This window comes from Dermacentor andersoni, chromosome 2 (genome assembly GCF_023375885.2).
Source record: "Dermacentor andersoni chromosome 2, qqDerAnde1_hic_scaffold, whole genome shotgun sequence".
Classification (NCBI taxonomy): domain Eukaryota; kingdom Metazoa; phylum Arthropoda; class Arachnida; order Ixodida; family Ixodidae; genus Dermacentor; species Dermacentor andersoni.
The window spans coordinates 110,087,875-110,106,030 of NC_092815.1; the positions used below are offsets into that span (position 1 = coordinate 110,087,875).

Below are 18,156 nucleotides of genomic sequence, written 5' to 3' on the forward strand. Positions count from 1 at the left end.
TTGTGAATGCAGCACAATAGCGTTGTTCCCTCAAGACGTGCGATGACAGCTGCAGTCTGAGCGTCGGTCGCCATTCTGATTTGGCGCCGCTCGCGGGTTCTCGTTGCTTGAACATATGCTTGCCGCTTCGAGTTTGGTCGTTCAAGTGTAGACATGTGCGCGCAGACAGTCCCTTTTGATTTTTCTTTCTTAAAAAAAAAAAAGAATGGTCGTGATCGTTTTGTCAGTTTATCCTCTTCTTTCCTTGCTGACGGTTGTCAAATACAAACCTATACTTCGGCAAACCTCCCTGTCTTTCCTTTTTAGCTTCAGATAGTTATAACGAGCGAGAAATATGGTACGGTATGTCGCGCGACGGGACTGGATCGACCGGCAGCTAAATTGTCCTCTATCGCGGACTCTGATTGGCTCCATTAGCACGCTGCCTGTTTGAAAGGAGAAAACGATACTGAATTTGTTAGTGCCCAGAATAGTGCCGTTGCTCTGAAATAACTATTGCTTCCTTCATGATTGATTGATTGATTGATACTGAATTTGTTAGTGCCCAGAATAGTGCCGTTGCTCTGAAATAAATATTACTTCCTTCATGATTGATTGATTGATTGATTGATTGATTCATTCATTCATTCATTACGTTTTAAGGTCCCAAAACACATGGGCATCATGACAGCCGCCACGTATAGTGGACGTGGCTCCGGCTCATTTGTGGCCACCCGCGGTTCTGCTCGGTGGTACACAAGCATTTTTGCATTCTGCCAGCATCAAACTGCCATCGCCGTTCACCGTGAGTCGAAACCACACAAAACGTGATGGAAAGCATCGATACCCACATAGAACAAACGGTGTGCATGTCATGCTGCTTCTGCGGGAGTCACTGCTTCTTATATAATTGACTCCCTTTCTGAAAATTGTCGGGCTCCTTGATGATATTACATTCACTCTGACTCGAAGGAGTGGACGAGCCTCTATAATTGGCGCTGTGCGAGGATCTTCGAAAAAGGAAGTTCAACATGGCACGGGACGACCAGTCATTCCCCGGAAAATGAGTTGTCGGCACCTTCTTTGTTCCGATCTATACACACCGGTGCTGTTCGAAGCGGGAACAACGCTTCAAACAGTGCGGAGTCCAAACTTCCCCAATGTCTTCGTTCCCTTCTTCTCTACACTTCCCCCCTTTCCCCGCCAAACACACACACACACACACACACACACACACACACACACACACACACACACACACACACACACACACACACACACACGCCACCACTGCTGTTCTCGCTCTATATAACACAGTGTTGAACCCAGGCTGAGCACCCGACAACTGTTGACCCCTGCCGAGTCTCTGCTGCTGCCGACGCCGCCTGCCACCGTCCACGTGTACCCATCCCGACGCTGACTACGTATCGTTGGCCCATTAGGGCGGTCAGTTCGTTTTTTGCGGAGCAGTGCTAAAGAGCCGCTCGCCGTAACCGCGTGCCGTGCCTAATCGCGGGAAGCGACGGGGGGCGGCAAAAAAGTAAGCGCGGTAAAGTGGCGGCGAAGGCAGCTTCCGTCCTGGACGCCGTGCGCGCTAACGACTGCTGCTCTTCGGTTCGAGCAGTGGTCGGCGCGCGCAATTAGGGGCCCGGCCGCCCGCGAGTCTCGTTGTCGGTGGGGCCGGTAGCTGCCGCCCGACAGACTCCATGATGTGCTCCCTACAGCTATGCGTAAAAGAACGTGTCCGCGCGCGCTAAACTAAAACTAAAACCGTGCAGCATTTCGGAAGCTATGCAGCCGGGGTCAACCTCTCCGGTTGACGTGACTAAGAAAGTCGTTCGCGCGCAAGAAAAAGGATTTCGTGATCCGCAGTCCCACGCGGAGTCGGCCAGTGAGGATTCATGGGCCGCTCTCCTAACCGCGTTCAATATTGCAGAATTAACAGCGCTAAGAAACTAATGCTACGCGTAGTTCAACGACAGGGTGGAACACAACGCTCTCAAGTTTATTGTTCTTGCGTAATATAGCTGTGCCTTCCTCTTTTGTGCTGTTCCGTACCGTCGCCGACGCTTGCCGATTCGGTTGTCTTTCTCTTCTGGCGCTTTATCGTATACCTCGATCAATCCTCCTGTACGTTTGGTTTTCCTGACCGTGTTGTCATCATACATACCAATGACCGGCTTCGTGCACTCGGTGCGTGCATTAAGCTACTCCCGCGGGCTTCCACATCACTGCACGGTTCTCGCAAGACAGTGCGTATAGGTGTTGCCCGAAGGAAGGGGGAGAGGAGGAGGGTATGGTGTAGGGAGTCTCCAGGCCCCCGAGGGGCACTTTGCCCTTTGCGCTCTCAAGCTGTGCTCAAGAGGAGCGCGCCCATGCGAAGACTGTGCGGTGTGTGTACTGCTATATAGCTGCCTCTGTAGGAGTTTCACCGGGGCGCCGCTCGGAGCCCGGTCCTCGCACGAGCCTCTCGGTGTACGTATACTACGTGCGCGATGACCCGCCTTTCGAATCTCTGCTCCGGCCGCGCGCATCGTTTCCTCGAAAAAGGGGGCAGCCTCGCGCGATGGGCCTCCCTGCGACGCCCAGCGGGTGCGCGATTTCACCGCGCATTGCCGTTGCCGGAAGGCGAGTCTCTTCTCTCGTCGGCCTACCGGAGCCAGTTGCCAGAGCGCACCACGGCCAGTGTGGCTCCTCCTGCATGCATGGGATGCGTTGGTGCATCCACATACGTACCACGTGCCCGCGGCTATACGGGTGATGCAAAGTGTTTATACGAGGTTCTTGCCCCACGACTTGCGTCACGGCGTCGGGGAATGTGCGTAGATCTGCATATATGTTATTCGTCAGCGGCTTGCCGAGGTAGCTAACGTGTCCCCCTGGCGCCGTGGATGCATCTCGAGCTCTTTTGCCGCTCTCCGGCTGGCTATATACGTTGTTGCAAAAGAAGTCACTGCACGAGGCTTCGGTAACTTCTCGGTCTCGCTTTGGTAGGACGCTCGGCTCTATTCTATATAGGTTGTAGCTGCAGGCGGGTGGTTGCGTTTTCTGCTTTTGGGGATTTCCGCTTCTTTCCCTTTCTTCCTTTAGATTGTCAGAAAACTTCAAACTTCATACTTCAACGGAAGAGTGTCGAGACGCAGTCACCAGGACCAGGTTGCCGCCACTATAGCAATTATACTCCGGCGCAGTCATTTCTTTACAACGTCATTAACGACATTGAGTGCATAATACCGAGGTTGTAAACGACGTGCGCGTTGTGTAAATAAAAAAAAGATGTGCGGCCGCAAGTGTGACAGGTGGGGAAGGACAAGTTCTCGTTCGAGACTTCCCGAGCATGCGGCATCCGTCCGTCCTGCATTCCTTCGACCATTGCTGCAGAAGTCGCGCTCCGCGGATTTATAAACGGCCGTCTGCTTTGTGGAACCGGAACAAAGCAGCCTGTTTGCCTTTTTCGTGCGCTCCCTCGGCGTCCCATTTCTTGCGGAACGCCTTCAAAGCGTGCTTCCGACTCATCGAGTTAGCTTCTGTGGACAGTCGACAAAGTCTTTGTCGGCGTGCGTTTACCTCCGCAAGTCTTTTTTCACTCAGCGCAATCCCCTAGGGGCACCCGGGAATACGCGCTTCTTTCCCGTGTACTTGCCGCCGCTGTTGCACAAACAGAGGGTTCGCTCATGGGCTCTCGATGGGTCTTGTCCGTCTTTGTGGCCTCCTCGCCGGTACCTTGTGCGAAGGCTGGTGGACCATTCCGCGCGGGGCATCGGTGCAGAACTATACATCTTTGCGCTGCGCCCATCAACGCGTTTCTGTCACGTGTACACAACGCGGTGCATGTGAACGCCACAGAAGCTGTATATGAAACGGCGCAACTGTTCTGCAGAGTGATGGACTGCGTATCCCGTATTTACCTCCGTGCCTTTTCGAGAGATATTGCGCTCTTCGATGTATCGCGTTCATTTTTTTCGATCGAACACGTTCGTGGCGAGAGAGAGCGAGAGAATAAATCGGCAACACGTTATCCTCCTGTAACACGCGAAGGCAAAAACCTGCTGCACACGTACTAATGCATTAAGTTATACGACAGGTGGGGTCAGACTTCTTGCAAGACATAACGAGCCGAAGTGTGAAGTAAATGTATGGCGCTGTAGGTCTACCTCCTCCACGACACATGCGAGCACCCAGTGCACTACATAAAGGTTCTTTCTTTTTTTATTTCTCTCTTTCTTTCATATTCTTCTTTTTCTCTTTCTTTTGTTCTTTCTTTCTTTCCTTCATTCTTTCTTCCTGTCGTTTCTTCACTCATCTTCAGCCATTGAATATTACATTGAATATTACAGCTTACTTACAGGGAGGGAGGAGAGGGGGGAGGAGAGAGCACATGATAAATGAAAGGCAGGGAGGTTAACTTGGACTGAGTCCGGTTGGCTACCCTACACTGGGGAAAGGCAAAAGGGGACGGAAAGATTAAAAGAAGAGAAAGTCCACTGGTGATATCATTCGGTCACTCAGTCCGGATCACAGACGGTGACTCAATCCGGTAGCTTTCAAATATCGCAGCAGCGCTTTTGTGGGTTTTTGTAGCTGCGATATGCGAGGCCATGGTCCCAAGATCTTGTTTAAGGTGAACGGCAGGGGTACGAGCCATTCCTGATGATGTTATTTCTTTTTCGGGTGCGAGTCATTGCTGATGGTGATATTTTTTGTACCACTCGTCAACTTTTTCTTTTTTTTTTATCACTGGACCAGACGCCGCTTTTTCGGGTATGAGCCACTGCAACGAGCCACGTAAGGCTTTCGCCTCGAAAGAAAGAGAGAAGGCAGGGATGTTAACCAGAAAAGGGTCTGGTTGGCTGCCCTACATTGGTGGAAAGGAAAGGTTGCTGAATTGCGCTGCTTGCACTGGAAAACTGCTCTTTGTACGCACCACAATATACTCCCCGTGTTCCAGAGTCATTTAAAGAGTTATAAAAGCACGATACAAACGTCATTTACGCCACTTTGTGGTTAGCTATGTGGTCGCGCGCGGAGTAGCCGGGGCAGTTAAAGACTATACATTTACACATACATACATACATACATACATACTATACATATACAAGACTATACATTTACGCGCAGGGATATCAAAGCACAGCTTTTCACCAGTTGTCTTTCTCGCTGTCACATTGATCTTTATTTCGTAATTTCGTAATAAAAGTGGCCAGCGTGCCCTTCCTTCCCTCGAGATAAAAGGTATACTTACTCAAGTAAACCTGGGGCTGTGGCAGTGCCTGTGACGTCTTCGTGCCGAGCATGATGTGCTGGTTAGACTCCTGCGGTAAAAGCGGCCGCATAAGATGGAGGCTGAATTAAAAAAAGAAAGGCAACGCTCGTGTTCTTTGATTTAGGTGCATGTTACAGAGCTCCGAGTTCCCAAATTAGACCACAGCCCTTTAGTAAGGCTTTTCTCATACGCATATAATGTTGCACTGGAACGTTAAATTCTATTTACTGCACTGGAAAGTTAAACCACTAATTCCTACAGACAAGCCACATCCCCTATAGTTGGCCTTCTCTGGGAAGAGTCGTGTATATTGTTCAACTCCGGTGTTGGATCCGGCGGAGCTCCTGTCTCAGTTAGGTGCCCGGATTGTTATACAGGTGTCCTGCAGGGCAAAAGGAACACTCTAGATGACTACTAAAGACGTTTGGCAACTGAACTCACTTCTTGCCTGTATCGTACAGATCCAGAGTGCAACTGCAAGTGAACCAGGACCCCCACATTGCATGCCATGCAGCGTCCGACTCGATGACCTTACAATCCTCTTAGAGGCGGGATGCATTTATTGGTTTCCATGCAACTGGTAATACCGGTAGCTGTCACGTATAGCCGGCCTCCCCACAGATATTAATTATTCAATGGTTAACGAATTATGTCATGAGGCGAATGAAACGAGCGTGTTTCTTCTCTCCTAAAGAGGACAACCAGCCATGGCGGTGGTCCTGGCGGCCTGCTGCTGCTGCCTGCTCGTGCTGCTGGCGGATCCCGGCTCGTCGGTCGAGGTCCAGGAGTTGTCTTCAGGCCGTGTGCTTACCGCGGAGCTCCAGCAGTCTTCGCCGGCCCAGGAGGCATCCACGTGGCCAGAGATTACCTCAGTGGTCGAAGAGTCGGCACCGGGCCACGAGACAGCGCCTGTCCGGGAAGCGCCCCCGGACCCGGAGTTGTCGCCCTCGGGCCACGAGCCGTTTCCAGGCCAGGACGGAGCGACCGCTGCGGCCTTGCGCTCGGACCCGTGCGCCTCGAGCGCCGACAACTGCTCCGAGTGCCTGAGGCATCCAGAGTGCGCCTGGTGCTCTCAGCAGGTACATAACCGTACTCCACTTATTTTTTTAATGTTAATTTAGTCACCTCCCCTACTGCATCGTTGCAGTCGAGTCAAATCACTTATCTCCGTGTGATATTGTCAACCGTGCTAATGTTCGTCATTAAAGTCTGATTGGTATCATCAATGTGATTGTCGTTTGCGAGGAACTTTATTTTCTGCAGGCGCTCTTAGTGGCAGACGGTGAGGATGGCGTTGATGGTTGCAGCATCCTGGCTAAAGCAAGCAACTGTTCGCTCAGAGTTGACTTTTGCCGTTCACTCTTGCCACAACGTTCTAGAAGGTCTCTCGATCCACTTCTACCCATGAAAGTGAATGACAGCTAGCGCCACCCCTTGAGTGATGCAGTTATGGGTGCCCTTTAGTGACGCTTCACGCTGGTTCTTGTTTGAGAATTTCGTAACCGATGCTCACGGCATCTACACGAGTGCTTCGCCGGAAGAACTACTGAGGATTGCTGTAGAAGTGTAGCGCTACCTTTAGCCGAAGGGCGGCGATGTCAATATTAAGGCCAATCCATCCAGAAGTCAACGAGCGCGAAGTAACCTTACTCGATGTCTGAGGCTTTAAGAATATATAGACCAAAGGCTAATGAATCTGGCGGAAGAGAATAGTAAAAGACGGTTGGAATATCGGCGCAAATTCAGCGAACAAAAAGAAGTTAGGACAACAAATGTCTATTAGTTTAGATGGTTTGGTAACACCGACCATCTACGACACACACACACACGCACACACACGCACACGCACGCACACACACGCACGCACACGCACGCACACGTACACGCACACGCACGCACACACACGCTCGCGCGTGCGCGCGCACGCACGCACGCACACATGTGACATATGTACTACACCACACTGTATATATACTCACAGCGCGTCCGTTTCAAGCTGCGGGATGATCGCGCTGCAATTACGCCCGAATCATGTTCCACGTGGTGTAGCTGATTGAAGGCATTTCGCTTGCACGATAACAGCGTGGTTATCGCGCGTTGCGCGAAGTGGGTGTGTCGCACGTCGAATATGCGAACCATGCGCATGCATGGTTGTCGCTTTATATCAAAACACTCCAACTTCGGACCGTGTTTGATAGAAGGGCTTCGCAAGGTGCGCGCGAGCCAGTTTCTGCAGCTAGAGCATCGCCACACGCGCTTCTGTGCGTTGACTACGGTTCTGATGCAGATACCGATTTGATTCTTCTGCGACCTCACCCTTGCCACCACCCAGCACGCGGGAGTCTCAATTGGAAGCGAACACATCCCGTCTCATCTTCTCCTGTTGTCGTTTTTGTTGTTGAGACACATTTACTGACAGGATAATTAGGCGCGCCTTTATCGTTTATTGGGGTCAGAGGTTGAAGAGAAGGGATTTGTTTGCAAAAGTAGTTTACTGTAGCAGTTCGGCCATTTCTGAGAGCGAGAGAGTCAGCGAGAGCGTTCTTTCTTTAAATGTTGTTGCGAAAATACTCGAATTGCTCTTTCTCGCCCATGCGAGCGGGCGATGGCCGTAAGGCGTATAACGTACACCGTATGAAATGCGGATCGTCGAAGAACAAATAGGATACTTGTAAGGCCGTCACGGGCACACATCTCCCAAGTGCGCGCGGACAGAGCGAAACGAAAAGCCGCGTAAACGGAACGTCTCCTCGAGAAATCCCGCCAGTGCAATTCATAGCCGAAGCCGTATGCAGAATTAAGCTCTCGCGAGAGCCCGTTAGCGTTTCTCCACCAAGCGCACTGAACCGGAACGGGAAAGAAGAAATAAATGTATACACGAATCCGGGGCGGCGTCTGTGTGTGAAACTGAGGGTTTGGGGCAGCGGGAGAGACAGGAACTCTATAGATAAACAACTATATAGACGTTCGTGCTTGCGTCCGCGTGACGCTAGCTTGTTTTGTCTGCAGTCGCCTGTGGCGCGCACTCGCCGAGGCCCGTCGATGGTGTTTGGAGAGAGTCTCGCGCGACCACGTGGGGTTGCTTACGCCACCCGAGATAAGCGAAGTGGCCTTTGGAATCGACCGTGGGACGCGAGCTCGCGTGCAGCGTATGGGGGCTGAAAACGTGGCCGCTCTCCGTCACGCCGCGGTGCCGAACTGACGAGCCGCACCGCGATGCCCCAAACCCGATACCGCTTCGCTCGCGCTCGATCAGGTTGCGAGCTCCGAATGTAAGGGCGTACTGCTTTTTTTTTTTTTTTTTTTTTCACAGCGAAGCGTTGATCCACAATGGTTCTCGTGCCGCGGTGGCAACGCGTGGACGTGAGGAGCCCCAGGCACAATGTTCCGTATACGGAGTGGTGCCGGCGGCGCAGCATACAATTAGGAGCATGCGTCGGATTGACTGGAAGTAATAAACTGGGATATAGTGAATGTTTTGAAGATATATACTCGAATATAAAGGGCGAATGAATTACGCTGGATATACAGTGAAGCAACACAGCGGTATACACACTTTGAGGTCGCTGGGAGAGGCCTTTTATTGCGATAATAATTTTTTGGGACACTCCAGGCGCATTTCTCCCGTCGGCGTCGCCGTTGCTGTGAGATTCCGTATAATGTCCAAGGGCGATAAAATCGTCGCCGTGCGCCGCATGCTGCATGTGCGAGTGAAAGTGTGCGAGGGTGAGCCGGCGATCGCAGCTCAATCTCGCGCACACAACAGAGGAAAGCGGGGAGAAGGCGCGCCGTCTTGTGTCGTGCGCGAGGCTTCGGGGGAGCGAAGGGAAGGGGACGGGGCGCGTTCTGCTCCGGGCGGACAGGGCGGCGGCACGCGCCCGGACGGGCCGCCGTAATCTTGAAAGCCATCTGCGACGCGTGGAGTCCGCGCTGCGCTGTGTTTTCGCGGCTTAGTTCGCGTTGATGCGACGGCAGCACGAAGGTCAATTCGCTCGCTGCTGCTGCCGCGTTTCGTCACTGCAGCGTTTTGACAGCGAGTTTCCGCGCTCATCGAATGAGATGTGCTCGTGCTTGCTTGTGTGCGCGTGACACCATGCTTGTTAATTTAGTTGGTATGCCTATATGTTTACAAGTGTGTATTACCGATAAAACTACTATCCTTACTTCGTATAGCTGTCCACAAGTTTGCTATTGCAGTCGATGCTGATGAGTGGACACAAAATAGGCTGTTGCTGCTGCTGATGATGGTGATCATGATGGTAATGAGGAGTTCGCAAAGTCTTTTCAGGCAGTGGCAAGTCACACCCTTATAAGGCTTCCAAAGGGTATAAACACTCCCTTTTACAGCTTCGCTGACCTTTGAGGTATGAGCTGGTGATGATGATGATGTCAGACATTGTCAGACATGTGATTGCAGACATGCGAAGGTCTGTTTTTTTTTCTTATTATATTTATATGTTCCCGTTTTGATAATGTCTACAGCGTCCGTGTGGTAGCTGTTTCAGATCCCGGGCTTGGCGGGTTTGTATTAGCGCCGTCTCTCACGGCCGAGGGAGCAGTTCCATCGCGACTGGATCTTGTGCAAAAGTGCACGTGCATGGAGGATCTCTGTGTAGCCTGGCCTAAACTTGGGGGCATTCAGTACCCCGTTATAGAGCTCGTCGCTGTGTGTACATGTTGCGGCACGTGCAGCTGCCGCGGTCGCTGGAGAGAAGGAAACCCGACCCGCAGTTCTGAATTGGAAGGGACCTCGTGATTTAGTTAGCGTGCGTCTGTTGATGGTCTCCGCGTCGACGGTTGCCTAATGCATTCAGTGCGACAAAGAAAAAAAAAAAGAAAGAAGAAGGCAGAGGTGGTTGCCCGCACCGGTTATAAAAATTTGGCGCCTTCACTGCGATGTTCACGGTACTCGGCTGTATACGTGAAGAAAGTGACGGTTATAGCTAAATCCTTCGAGGTCTGATTCTGGTGCTGCTATATACCTTAAGAGCTCGATCTCTTTAGTTGTTGCCGGTTCAGAGAATTTGAACAGACCTTTGTTTTGTGTCGAATTGTCAGGGTAGTATGTATGGTGGCGCCACCTTCGACTCTGGTGCCGCTGACTCAGGGCAAACAGGTATTTTCTACCGGCCGGATAGGAGCAGACGTATCAGAATATTTCAGCATAGCGTCATACCGTTGTGCCATTATACCCTCTACCACGAACTGCGCAAGCACCTTATATGAGCATTAGGTTAACACGCTGCATGTGTTTAAATACGAGGGGGGTTCTCAAAGTTGGTATTTTTGCCTTAGGAACATATATTAATTAAGCAATGTGAGACTCGGATGGGAGTTTATTCCGAGTCCGTACTCATGTCAACTTGCTGCGCTATTTGTGCAACAGCTGTCAGCAAGCCCTATAGGGCCTCCACTATGAGCATCGATTTGTGGTTTACCACCGAGCGACGGGCGTGAATGTACCCGCTCCGTTTTTCGTCGTCCAGGCTCGTTCGACCGCATCGAAATCGCCTATACGCCATTTCACAAAAGTGTCATACACTATATATCGTCGGGCTGCACTGCCACCAGTTCGGCCCGGATCTTTTCGGCATTTTGTCCGGCCCTTTGAAATCAGAAAGCTGATCGCTGCTCGTGCTTCAACTAACTTTCTTGCTGGACGCGCTGCCATTATTGTTTTGATATTATAGGGATGTTCCGCGGCAATGCATAGCCCACAAATTTTCTATTCCACTAAATCTAAAAAAATACGTGCACTCAGTTTGATGCCTATCTTGTATACGTTTGTTCCAAATTTATGGTACCGATAATGCGAACTTTATACGAACGTCCCTCGTACTTTACCGGAAACGGCGTTGTCCGTCTCCCTCTTCTTGCGTACGCGTACGCACGCCTAACATTTTGCTGACGTGAATTCCTATATACCAACTGTGTCAACTTTCCGTCGTTCTATCCTTCAATACCAAAGTAGAAAAACCAAAAAGCAAATTTCGTCCTTCTTATCCTTTAGCACCCTTCTTAGTTTTCAGACGACGACGCAGTTCAAACGTGCATACCCTTACAGCATCACATTTCTGAAGACCTCTAAAGAGCCTGTAGAAGCATTTGCTTGTGGCCTGCCAAAGTGGTCGTTGGTGGTTCGGGTGTAAAAGGGACCGCATGTGCCTCATGAACGAACAGAGCGAGCAGTCTTCTGAGCAACCCCTTCTTTTCTTTTACATCGAGCGGAGCTTCGATGTATAGCTTGTCTGCGTTCCTGCCAGGTTTTGTGGTAATCCTTAGATCAAGTCCTTTTTGTGGCGTTTGCGAGGGCGAGCTGTGTGCCAAGTGAGCGGTGCCCCAACTATATATATATATATATATATATATATATATATATATATATATCCTGTTTGGTTTGGGCGCACGTTCTGTCGCGGTGCATGGATGCCGAAAAAACCGCTGCCGCAATGTTTTCAAGTGGGCGCTGAATTGCGTATGCGCGCGTTCTCGAACGGTGACGTTGCAATTTTTTCTTTCACAAGAGTACATCTGGCGTACCTCCTCGGCGATGGCGGGCGTCTTCGGTGGTATTAATTCAGCCACAGCAAGGACTCAATTATCGAGCTTCATGCGTGGAATTGAGCGCGGACCGCTTGGCAGCGAAATAGCAGTTCGTATATCGTTTCAGTGATAGTGGTACTTATAAGAGCTCCCTGTAATCGGTCGTCGTCTTGGCACTGGTATTTGTTATCTCACGAATCGACGTCGTGTGTGGTGGCATCGCCTGAGCTACAGCCAGTGATGAAGCGCGGAAATGCGAAAGAGAAGTTTCGCGAATACAGGTGCCTGGAACATAAAATCTTTCTACTAAAATTACTTGAGAGACATCTGGCTCTGCGATCGCTCAGGTATAGCATGGAAATAATATATATATATATATATATATATATATATATATATATATATATATATATATATATATATATATATATATATATATATATATATATATATTTGTGTCCTTCTTGTGGATTTCTACGCGGCAAATTCATTTATTTGGTTTTATTGGCATTTATCGGCTTGACTTACTAAGCAGTCGTATTTTTTTTTCTTTCTAAACGCACGAAGGCAATAATATGACTCTGAGCGAACTCGTATAATCATTGCGCGAGTCGTGTCATTTCATCATCATCATCAGCCTGGTTATGCCCACTGCAGGGCAAAGGCCTCTCCCATATTTCTCCAACTACCCCGGTCATGTGCTAATTGTGGCCATGTTGTCCCTGCGAACTTCTTAATCTCATCCGCCCACCTAACTTTCTGCCGCCCTCTGCTACGCTTCCCTTCCCTTGGAATCCATTCCGTAACTCTTAATGACCATCGGTTATCTTCCCTCCTCATTACGTGTCCTGCCCATGCCCATTTCTTTTTCTTGATTTCAACTAAGATATCATTAACTCGCGTTTGTTCCCTCACCCAATCTGCTCTTTTCTTATCCCTTAACGTTACACCTATCATTTTTCTTTCCATAGCTCGTTGCGTCGTCTTCAATTTAAGTAGAACCCTTTTCGTAAGCCTCCAGGTTTCTGCCCCGTACGTGAGTACTGGTAAGACACAGCTGTTATAAACTTTTCTCTTGAGGGATAATGGCAACCTGCTGTTCATGATCTGAGAATGCCTGCCAAACGCACCCCAGCCCATTCTTATTCTTCTAATTATTTCAGTCTCATGATCCGGATCCTGTAGTGACTGTAGGATCCGGTAGTGACTGCGGATCCGGATCGTGTCATTTATATATATATATATATATATATATATATATATATATATATATATATATATATATATAAAGAAATGCTAGATTTTGATGAAAATGATCTATTCGGACAGTCGCAAGGTCGTTTGAGAAAAGAGACGGACGAATTTCAGGCAAATTTGCGTGCCATCCACCGTTCTTATGCCGCCCGAACCGCCACGCTTGCAGCTGTCGTAGAAACTAGCGCCAGATCCTCCTCTGGTAATCTTTAGCGTGGGAAATAATTTTATAGCCTGGGAAAATCTGTGCCGCTGCACACGTGGCCTCCGAGATATGGGGGCACGCTAAAATGACAGCTCGCGTGCGTAGCCCAATCTCGGCGCTACGTATAGCCGTGTCCTGCAGCAGAAGCTAGGAGCTATAAACGAGGCCCGTCGAGCAGCGAACGCTCAGCAGGCGGTTTCGATCGAGCGCCCGCAATCACAAACGCAGGCAGCCGGGCGGCAAGTCGAAAATCAAGCCGTTATGGCGTATCCCGGAGAAGTTTGATCGGTGTTTTCTACACAAAGAAACGAAGCGCGAGTTTCTCTTTAAGCGAAGGTATACATATAACGGTTGCTATAGAAAGGAGCTCGCAGGTGGCTTGTTCCGGCTGTCCGCGACGCGGGCCCCCCTGTAGCGATGAAAAAGGACATCGCACAAACGGTAACCGGAATCACGCTGGGCAAGGGCTGCGGACAGCGCGCTGCTCGTGGATTTCTCACCGCCTCGGCTGAAATGAGCGCCGTGTTTTCCGGTACACAGGCCGCTTCGCCGGCCCCCTGGCACGAATTTCTGCTGAAAAGTACCTTTGCTTCTCATTTCCTGTTAAAAAAAATATGTTTTCTGTCTTGCTCTGCCACATTGGACAGAGAATAGCTACGATGTGATGAGTATAGAGGGCACTTAACAAAGTTCATATATTTGGTTACCAACGTTTCAAAACGGCACAATGGAGGGACGCCGGAGTGGAGGGATGCGGATGAATTTTGAAACACCTGCGGTTCTTCAACGTGTGCCCAAGGCACGGTACGCGAACGTTTTTCGCATTCCGCCCCCATCTGAACGCGGTCGCCGCAGCTGGGAGTCGAACCTGCTATCTGAACAGCTCAGCGGCGGAACGCCATAGCCACTGTGGCACATGGCGGCGGGTAATACACATAGCTTCATATAGGCACAATGTGGACTGTTGGACTCTCGCGATTGTTTTGACGTTCGTTCGCCTCACGCGACGTTTGCGTCTCCTGATGTTTGGTTTCTTTGGATTACACACACGTACGGTGGCGGAAGCTTGATGCACGGTACATTCTGGTGGCAACCTTTGTTGAAGACGGGGAACGCTTGGATCGTCGTTCTTTTTCGCGATCGGAATTGCGGTCCAGACCAGAGCATTCTGGAATTTACGACGACGATTATGTGTACACGAAGCGTTAATTTGTCATTTTAAAGCGAAACTTTCTTTGCCTCTTCCTTCGACTTTCACACTGCTGCTGCTACTGCTGTCTGCGACACTGCATCAGGGGGGGGGGGGGGGGGGGGCGTGTAAAGCGCGTGTATACATGCCAGGAGCGCCGCAGAGAGGGAAGTGACACGAGAAACTCGTTTGAACTTTTGTACCGTGTCGAATGTGCACAATGCCCTCTGGAGCTTCAGGGGCGTCGCCACATTAGCCTTTTTAATTATCTGTGGATCGACCCCCCGCAAAAGCATTGCAGAAATTGCGGCGCTTACCTTTCTCGTCCAGAGGGAACTAGATAGAACGGTAGAGAGGCTTCAGAGATTGGGTAGAACCGACGCAGTCGCGAAATGAGTGAATAACAGCCTTGCCACTCTTCGCTCGCAGTTCCCATACAATAGAGGAGTGGATAGAGAAAAGGTGACATGAGAAATCAAGGAAACGCTACTACTATAGGCACGAGAGCGGTTGTGTATATACAAACTCGATAAATTTAAGTTCAAGGCACGGTGCGGTATGTTCTGCTATTTCGAAAAAATGAACACTATGCGAATATGTCAAGCGGACAATTTACACAGGGTGTGCATGAAGCAGAGCCGCATTAATTAAAGCGCACCGCAGAGTCCAGGTGACACTACGGAAGCGGTCGCACGTCAAATCACCACTTCTGTGCCCGCCGCGGTAGCTTTGCGGCTGTGGCATTGCTCGAGGCTGCGGGTTTGGACCCTACCGCGGCAGCCACATATCGACGGGACCGAAATAAAGAACGCTCGTGCACTTAGATTTAGGGGCATGTTAGAGAACACCACGATGTCAAAATTAACCCGGAGCCCGCCACTACGGCGCGTCTCATAATGTGATTGCGGTTTTGGTGCGTACAGCCCCATAATTCAATTAAAGTTTAAAACTTCTGCCACGATGCGATGTGCCATGTGAGGCAATGAATATGCTCAACCCTCTCAAAGGTTATGAAATGTGGCGCACAACAACGCCTCAAGCAAATACCTCCCCCTGTGTGTTCTGTGTACGACGCAGACGAAGAGCGGCGGTGCCCGCAACATAACGTTTAACATCAACTCACCACTCTCGTGTTAGACTAAACGTTAAAGAAAAAAAAACATTCGCAATATCAAAGCAACCAGCGCAGAAAGCTTCGCTTACATCGATTCCCGCAGTGCGTGGGATCCGCTTATTTTTTTCTCCTTTCTGTTTTTTTAACCCGAAAGGCTAGAATGCGCTGCGAACAAGCGACTTCAGTATTTCAGAAGCGTGCAAGTAAAATTAACGGGGTTCAATCTCATAACTCAGACGGCACTATATATAGCCACACTTGTCGAGGCGTCTTGTTTAGCGCGCGGGCTGACCTGCTGGCGTCCGGTGCACGCGCACACACATGCACGTATACACACATGTACGCATGCGCTCCCACATGCACAAGTACACACACATACGCGCATACCCCCCCCCCCCCCCCACACACACACGTGTGTCACTCGGTGTGCGCTGAATTTCCCTCCGTGCAGGACTTCCCACGAGGCGTGGCCCGTTGCAACCCGGCCTCGGTGCTCCTGGACAGCGGCTGCAGCCGGGACGCCATCGAGGACCCGGAGAGTCGCATCGATGAAATCACGGTGCGTATGTGGTGCACGCATTGGGCGATGCGAGTCCCTGCCTGCGTTTATTTCTCAACGTCCATCAGTCGACATATACTTGCGCAAAAAAAAAAAAAAAAACGTATGCGGCCAAATACGGCCGCGAAGATAGTTAGCTTATTACGTAGTTTTCTTTCTTGTTTTCTTGAACGAGGCAGCGCTAAAGTTTGCTTTCATCTCCTCCGTACCTTCAACTATCCTCTGGCTACAGGCCCGACAAATGTTGGCGTTCTTTTTCCGCCGTTATCGTGCACAAATATCAAATTCAATTCAAACACAAAGACCCGAAGGACTTGCCTAGCCTTGCACCACGTGACTGCCTCGGGCATACTTTCGCGACAGCCCTAGCTCAGGCGTTTTTCGCAGAATCACTTCCTGACAGAGCAGCCCAAGCGTATAATGGCGCGCGTAAGACACGGCTCTGTAGAAGCAGACTCCACAAAATCATACTGTATATGCTGTTCGGAATTTACGCGAGGTCGAAATTCCGTTCCCTGTCGTCACCGCGGATAGTCTATGAACCGGATATTCTGCGGAACGATTCGAATGAAGCATAAAAACATAAAAAGTTGAGCACAGTTCTTAAATGAAGTGCACTGGCCTGAGTGACTGTTTATATAGTCATCCGCATCCTCCTGCATGGCGAAGTGTTCACTCTCTTCCTCTCTTCCTATTTCTATTCCCCTTTTTCCTTACACCCTATATTGGGCAGCAAAGCGGATGCTCGTCTGCGGTTGAGCTCCCTGCCTTTTCTCAACTTACTTTCTCTTTCTTTATTTTGGTGGCAACGGTTCTGACGTGTGGGTGTCTAGGGCCACCGCTAAAGGAAACGACAGGCTTGCCGTTTTTCTTCCGCGTGGGTGATATGGGGAGCGCATTTCGAACTCTTCTCAACGTCACGCCGACGTTGACAGCCTACTGTAGACGATCCGCTTATGATTGTTTGCCTAATACGGAGGCCGCGGAAGCGATGATGCACTGAAGTGGCATTAATAATCCCTCCTCCCTGCAGCCCGTGGACAAGGCCGGGTCGGATGTGCAATTCCAGCCTGGAGAAGTTCGCCTCTCGCTGCGCCCTGGTGAGCGCGGTCTCTTGCACACTATTCACTGTTCCACGACTACGTGTACCCTTGCACTTTGAGAGCTTCGTGTATCCGATAAGCAATTAAGCGTCAGCTGGTCATTTTTATAGGGTCACTGGGCGTCAGTTCTTGAGAAGTCAGAAGAGAGTCAGTGACAACCTAAGAATGCAGCGGCCACAGACCGCTAAATCAGGATGTGCCAGACACGCAATCACGTTCAGCACAGAGGGCAGCTTTGCAGCGTGGTTTCGTTGGCGGATATTGTACTGAAATCTTACGTTGCCAACGAACATGTCGGTTCAGATTTTGCAGCCACAGAATGAAGTTGCGAGGACGTCCACATATCTCGTACCGGTGACTTCGTCGCGGTCTTCCACGACAGCATCATTTGTGCGAGCGTTTCAAGATGTATTGAAGAAAGCTGAAACATCGCAGGAATACAGCATATATATAGCGTTTCTACTGTCTACACATTGACGGTGTTGTCAGAATCATAAGCGAGCAGTTTTCTTGATTAGAATGGCCACAGTTATGACTGAAGCCGGTGGGTGCGCGTCACAAAGATGTTAGAGCGAGGAAGTGGTGGTAGAGATGGCGGATATATATATATATATATATATATATATATATATATGACGAAGGCTGGTCCACCAGCCGAAGACGTTCAGTAAGTAAGTCTTCCTAAAAGTTCGTCGTGTCTTTCCTGCGTATGTTACGTCGGGTCCCTGCGTGCTGACTTTTGAAGAAACCCCATATATATATATGTGTGTGTGTGTGTGTGTGTGTGTGTGTGTGTGTGTGTGTGTGTGTGTGTGTGTGTGTGTGTGTGTGTGTGTGTGTGTGTGTGTGTGTGTAGGCTGCGCTGTAGTATGATAATGACGAATTTCACCGCTACAACGGCATTTGCCCTGAGCAACGCAGCGTTTGCCCTGAGCCACTAGAAGTTG

The 18,156-nt window shown here is 50.0% G+C and overlaps 1 protein-coding gene across 1 annotated transcript in view; it reads left to right on the top strand.

Moving 5' to 3' along the window:
* The window catches only part of LOC126541234 (integrin beta-PS-like), a 54,053-nt gene that overhangs the window by 9,923 nt on the left and 25,974 nt on the right, over window positions 1–18,156 (top strand). Inside the window, exons 2-4 of the mRNA XM_050187927.3 lie at window positions 5,937–6,321; window positions 15,999–16,106; window positions 17,140–17,206. Coding sequence (XP_050043884.1) covers window positions 5,950–6,321; window positions 15,999–16,106; window positions 17,140–17,206 — 547 coding nt within the window. The 5' untranslated portion in view covers window positions 5,937–5,949. The remainder of the gene's footprint in view (window positions 1–5,936; window positions 6,322–15,998; window positions 16,107–17,139; window positions 17,207–18,156) is intronic.